Source organism: Saccostrea cucullata, unplaced genomic scaffold (genome assembly GCF_032062105.1).
Source record: "Saccostrea cucullata isolate Sc308-1 unplaced genomic scaffold, CSIRO_AGI_Scuc_v1 ctg3175, whole genome shotgun sequence".
NCBI classification, from domain to species: Eukaryota; Metazoa; Mollusca; class Bivalvia; order Ostreida; family Ostreidae; genus Saccostrea; species Saccostrea cuccullata.
In genome coordinates this window covers 12,196-19,258 of record NW_026933203.1, presented here as the reverse complement: position 1 = coordinate 19,258, position 7,063 = coordinate 12,196, and the positions used below count along the sequence as shown (strand labels likewise).

Genomic DNA, 7,063 nt, shown 5'->3' with positions numbered 1-7,063 from the left:
CGTAAACATATTTATATACATTGTTTGCAGATTTTATCTGATTTTTTCCTGCTGATTATAAAGTTGAATATTCAGTCTTATACAAACAGAGTCAGTGATTACACAAACAATATTTTATTAGAAATATGGTACCGGTATGCTATTAATTATCCATTGTCTTCTGTTACGTATTAAAGTCACATGATAGTTATTATTAACTAAGATTTTTATTTTTTAACATTTAAATTTGGATCAATAATATTTAATGACTGAAATACATCCTTAGAAAAAACAACAAAACTGTAATCATTAGAAACATAATGCGCTTTTCATTTCAAGTAAGTGAGAAGCAATCCTTTAGCTTTCCTTGAAATAATACATTTTTGTTACTGTGTAGGAGAAAAAAAATTAAACACTTCTTCGATTTTAACACGTGTACAAAACGTGATATGCATACACATGAAGTAACCAGAAAACAAGTGTTCTATCAGACACAGTCTTATCGTTGATTGAATAATATTTAGATCTTATCTCGTGTTTCTCAATATCTAATTACATGTGAAAAGAATAGGATAGGTATTTACTGCATGGATCATATTGATTTCAAGAAAGAATGCGTTTTGTTTTAAAATACATTAATTTTCAATATGACATTCTTTTCATTGAAAAAAAAAATTGAACAACGTAATTTTATCAAATGTTTGTAGAATCTCATGTAAGTTTTGTTTAGTTAGGACTGGTACTTAGTTTAGACCTTTTAATTACCCACATAATGCAGCTGTCTGTTCAAAGTAGGGTAAAACACAACACTGAGATGGCATCCGTTAACCAAAAATGAAGACTTCATTTTATCAGGACAAAAGTAAAATGTAACTCATGAGAACAGCGAGGTCTTTCCTTTCATTATACTTTTTTCAATACGGGGTTTCCTTCATTTATTACAAAATTCCTATATTAATCACACGGAAAACTAGGAGTGACGCAGAAGAAGTCCCAAAGAGGGTTCTTACTCGTATCTAATGTACTTACCTACTTTCCACTGAAAAAAACAGACACACTTTTTTCATTAATTGGTTTCATAAAACCTGAGTAATGTAAAAACACCACTTTTCGCGGGGGGTTAAATTTATATGTTCTTGAATGAAAGAGATTCGTGACATTGATGAATTCAAATCCACTGCCAAATGCAAAATGCTATTTTCATAGCTGCTCGACAATGCATCCGCGAAATCGAATTTTCCTCGAAGCTAAAGTTTTTTCACCATACCATGGAAAGAGCAAGAGCAACTTTGGGCCTTATTTGACCCTGAGAATTTCTGAAAAATCAAAACCGCTCAGTTTAGGTTGCAAATGCAGTATTTATCACTTGGAGTGTTGGTGACCACGTATCCATTAATCGTGACGTAATTTCCTATCTAATCAATGCATTATGACGTCATAAAATGCGTCATTTTCCTCATATCATGTAAATTTTCATTCCTTTGAAAATGACTTAAAGTTGAAGCATTTTTTCAATATTTCATATAGAGCACAACCTCTGATCCAAAATATGCCCTGTTTCTGAAGATCAAAAAAACATTTTTATTTTTTGGATCGTGGGCTGTGCTCATATTTTAATTCTTTGCTGAAGGTAGTCAAATACGCATGTTTTCTGCAAATTTCAAGAACATTGCAATTTCTCAAGCCTGTTTTTCAATATCTGGATTCTCAAAATGAAATTTTATTATGGAAAATGATAGCACCAAGTTTCTACTTTATTTTGATATATGAAATGGGAAAGAGGATGATAGTTAATTAATTGATATAAGTACAGGGCCATTTTATGCATAAGATGGCTCTTGCTCTTTGACCATGAAAATATTTGTTTTTACAGCGAACAAATATTTTTTTCTCTGAGTTTTTGTTGATATTTATTATTCATCATGATAAGCTTTCCCTTGCTGCAAATTTAGACTTAAATCGGCACTCTCAGGCTTGGAGCAGTGTCAGCACCCACTGCAGCATAGGAGAAGACCCTTAGTCTAGAAAAAAAACGCTCTGACAACTGAGCCATTTTGAACGATGAATACTTTTTAAAAGTTTGTACAAACTAATATAATTAAATCGTGAGATATCTTTTTTAAATACGGAAATTTGAAGACAGGAAAACTGAAGTTTTCTCGTTTGTCATATAGTTATTATTTAGTCTAAAATTCAAATCAATGGTAACTAAAATACCCATGTATGAAAGAATTGCATTAAGATCGCTAATGTCTTTTATTTCTAATTCACTATGATACATATAGAAATGGCATAAATATTTTTAAATTAAATTTAAATAATTAATTCTACAATTAATTCTTCAATTTATCAAAATGTTTTATTGAAAGCCGGAACAAGATTTGGGGACCTGCCTAACGAGATGCTTTGCCTGTTCCCATTCCTTATTAAACCTAATAAAATCTTAAAAATATATTTCTCTTTGATTGTTTAGGAGAGATTAATTAGTTCATTTCATTACCTAAATTGATTTGTAAAGTAAATTTTCCTACAAATAACTTTATAATTCAGCTTTGATGTACAAGAATTATATTTACTGTTAATTATTTTTTTAAATGCAAAAGAAACATTTTGATGCTAATTAAGATAAATGAACAGAAATAAAAAAAACTGAAAATTTTTTTTTTTTGAAAATTTAAATACACTAAAATATAGATAAGAACGAAACAAAGGGGAAATATGTACGTGTAACTTGAAAAGCCATGCCATATTACTAGTATCCCTTATTATGGTATATATATAAACATTTAAAAGCCTACAGAAAGGTTCCCTTTTTATTAAAAGGTGAACACATATTTCATCATTTGTAAACATTTTATTGAACAAAGTGACCAAAATCTCAACTGGTCACATAAGAAAATTAAAACAATTAAATCATAAATAAATACTAAAATATATGACACTTTAGTGGAAACCAAAACATTCAAACAATCTTACAGTGTCCAGAAGGAAGAATGTTTAAATAATGTGTACAACAGGGTCTTTGTTTTTTCAGATAAGCTTAAAATGGAAACAACTTCATGCCAAAATGTATTTATTTCTAAACAAAAACAATATCTTGAGAATGAAGTGAGCATATTTAGTTTGTTTTTGTTTAATTCACACTTTATTTCCCCCAAGAGGTTAGGGCGTTCCATCCTCTACGTTCCATCCATGGACCACTGTCTTGTAAGAGACGTTGTCGCCAATAAGTTGTCAGTCTCTTTGAAATATCAGAAGGTAGTCCACGTTTACCCCACGAAGTGAAACTAGACCACTTACGTTTTGTAATTTCATCACTATTTAGCATATTTTCAGGACTATTTCTTTTCCCCCAAGCTGATAGAGACGACCACTTGCGTTTTGTAAAATCCTCTTCACTATCCTGACTATTTAAACTTTCAGGCTCACTCCTTTTTCCCCAAGCGGAAAGTGATGACCATCTTCTTTTCTCGGCATCATCACTGCGTTTTCCCCAAGGTGCGAGTGAAGACCATCTTCTCTTCTCTTCAGCCTTATCAGTTGTGGGGTCGGAAGATATTGACCGCTTGTTTCTGGATTTGGAGTTGACAGATCTCTTCTCAACGTTAACGTATTCATCATTTAGCCCGTCGTATTCCATGGGGGCTTGACGTTTTCCCCAAGAATTCGACATGGATTTCCATCGTTTGCCCCAGTTATTGTTAGCACTGATCAATCTGTCCAACCAACCTCTTTTTCCCCAGGTACCAAACGAAGACCATCTGCGTTTTGCTTGTCTTTTCCCCCAGGCAGGGAATTGATCCCAATTATAATTGTCTCTCTTTGGATCCAGATCATATCCGTCTAGCTCCTCACCGTAACCATTGCTTACACCGGCATGTCTTTTCACAATATCACGGCCAGTGACCGATGTTTCTATCTGTTTCGTCCTCAGGCTAGAGCAAACCTTGACAAGACTGAGAATTACACAGGACAGATACAGCTGGTGAAGATCGCAATGCATTGTTTTTGTGATTTCTGAAACAGACAAGTTCACTTAGTTTATTCTAATGATCTGAGAACGTTCATCCGTTTTAAATTTCATTAATTCGTTACTTTTTCTAAAATGAATTTGCAAATTGCTTACACATAGTCTTTACAAAATAAAACATTACGTAAAACCATATTTATTATGTCAAGTCGGAAACCTTTTCTTTAAAAAACCTCTTTTATTCAATATGAATTTCAAATCATTGTTTTTCAATGTATACATGTATAAATAAGTATTTAAAAATGCAACAATAATTGAGTAAAATATTCATCATTGAAAAATTGGCGAGAGGTCGTGATGTTTTGCGTTGCGATATTTTATAGAAAGAAAGATGACCGATCATATTATTTCATTATCAGGAAAACAATGTAGGCAGATTAGATGGTGTCTGCTTCTCTTGTAGTGGAAGATGAGGATAGTTGGGCCGACAACTGTGACGGTTTTCATTCATCTTGTGAAAACAATTGACACTTTCTGTCTTTGTTTTAGTAATGGAAAAGAACAGTATATATGAATATCAATGGCTCAATGAGATTTGCAGATTAATTTTAATCAGCTAAACAAATACTAATTGATTGGAACTGCGATTTCCTGCTTTCCAGAACTGAATTTTCAAAAATCAGTTAACGAAGGGACATAGTATTACAGTATGTGTATATGATATTGTAATGTGAAATAAACGATTCGAAAAAAAAATATTGTAATTAGATTGTTTGAATTATTTCTATAACTATTTTAAGGGAATTCAAAATTTTCAGAATCTTTTCTTTGCTAATATCATAATTTTTCTTCTGTTTCGTTCATCCCTAATTGCGATACTTTTAATTTATCAGTAATTAACTTTAAGTAAGGTGTCAAATTTCAATCGTAATAAAACACAAACAAAGCAGATTTACATCGGAACAATCACCTTTGCAGTCGGCTAGCGAAGACTGATGAAACGTGGGAATAGCTAATCGAATTATGGGTTGACAATTCTAGACAAAGAAAATTCACGTGACCAGAGAATCTCGATGCTCAGACGGCGTAATCAAGATTGAGTAGAAGAAAAAAAAAAAGATTTTAAAAGACCTATCGTGTGAAGTTTTTAAAGATATATATATCAATTTCATTATAATTATTTGTCATAAATTGCCTGTTGCTCGCAGTTTTCGTCTTTTATCAATTCTGTTTTTTTTAAAATAATTTTAACATTTTGATACCCTTAAAACATCAGTTTCAAATTAAGAGCTAAAGGAATTTACTTTATCATTTGATCTTCGGTAAAAGAAAGCCAAAAAAAAAAAAAAAGATCAAGATCAGCTACAACCTCGCTGCTATCAAACTTTAACTCAAGGTTAGATATTTAAAATAGAATTGCATGTATATTTGTAATTCAGTCTTGAATTTCAGAGATCTATCACGTGGAAATTGTACCCTAAAATGTGTCTTACTTTTAATTCCATTCACCGAGTTCTATGGTATTGATATTTTAAAACGGTAAAAGTTTCTTTTTTCGCTAGAAAGAACAAACGTACAGATAAAATTAGTGAGAAATTACAAAATATGTATTATGATTCATTAAATGTCAAAAAAGAAATTTAAAACAACAAAAACATGATACAACAATCTATATTTCAGTTATCAAAGGGAAATAGATGTAAAATATTATAGGTTAAACCCGATAGCTAAACAGATATCAAAAGAATTTGCTTTCTGTCGGCCAACTTTTAATTGTCTGTATCAATTTCAGGTGATTCTAAATGGATAAAGAAATCATGGAATATTACGTCAATATGAATTAAAAATTAATGTCTGAAAAATAAAATCTGGGACAGCAGAGCTTCGATACTCTTGTGTTCATATAAATTCAATGAGCGAATCTTGTCTCAAGTGAGTATCGTTTGCATCAATACCAAATTTTAATTACAGTAACTTCGGAGTTCATTTCCAAATTGAAAGTTACACAAAGAAATTCAATGAAACATATGGAGATAACGAACAGTATTCAAGATCAAAAGTCCAAAATACAAAAGTCTAAGAAAATACAAAATGAAGAATTTAACATCTTGTCCCGAAGGTATACTTTCATTTACAGATCACCAAACTCCTTAATGTCATTTCATAAAATAATATCTCCAAAACATATTGCAAGAAAACATGAATATTTATGGAATGACTTCTTTTAACCTATACCCGACTCACCAAACCTAAAATCATTTCTTAAAGATCCTTATATCTTATCAGTTTATCAGTGCAGAGTTACTAGCTAAGGCTATGAATCGGAAAACATAAATTGCAATCTTACCTTTTGGGAAAAGTTCGAAATAGGTCTTAAAAAAATCTCTATCAATTACAAGTAAAAAGAGTGACACATGAATTACTAGGGTCTCGGCTTTAATACTCTTATAACAATACTGGCGGAGGCGTTTGAATGTGTTTGCGCTCAGCCCTACGCCTCTACCGAGCGCTAAAGCCAATCAGAGGACGAGTTGGGCCCTGGAAATTGATCTCTTAGACTCTTGTAGAAGCATCGGAGAACTTTTCATAACACTTGTCAGATTTTTAAACCCTTCTCAAATATGTTACATTCTAATCATTAAAGTTTATTAATAAAACATGCCATTGTTCAAATGTTGTTAATTTGAAAATTCTTATACCACGCACGCTGTCTACCATAGGAATGTTGTAGGAAAAACAAAAGTATGTCAATAATAATCTGAGAAAATTAAAAACAGACGGTGTTTGAATATAATATAAAATCGTTCATAATGGGGCTTCCCTGGGTAATTGCTTATCAAAAAGAATTTTTAAATAAAAGAACAGTAACAATATTGATTTTATACCACGGATATAATTTCCGATTTCAATAGAAAATTTCAAACTGATAAATCTCAATATCAAGGATTCGGCCTGAATTGGCTCTTCATCTTTATATTATCCCGGCCTAGACGTGCAATACATCATATTTGTGACAAAAGGTTACCCGATGTTTAATTCATGAGGTACATTAATTATAAGTGGTGCTTGTGTACGGAGGGCCCTGCAGTTCTCTTTATGACCACTTTGATTGCA

The 7,063-nt window shown here is 31.8% G+C and overlaps 1 protein-coding gene across 1 annotated transcript; it reads right to left on the bottom strand.

The window, feature by feature from the left end:
* Positions 1 to 2,906: 2,906 nt before the first annotated feature.
* On the bottom strand, positions 2,907 to 6,391 carry LOC134237658 (uncharacterized). Its single transcript, XM_062719792.1, has 2 exons — positions 6,297 to 6,391; positions 2,907 to 3,996 (listed from the first exon to the last, which is right to left on the bottom strand). The coding sequence occupies exon 2, from the start codon at positions 3,980 to 3,982 to the stop codon at positions 3,125 to 3,127; it is 858 nt and encodes a 285-aa protein (XP_062575776.1). The 5' UTR covers positions 3,983 to 3,996; positions 6,297 to 6,391; the 3' UTR covers positions 2,907 to 3,124.
* Positions 6,392 to 7,063: the final 672 nt, after the last annotated feature.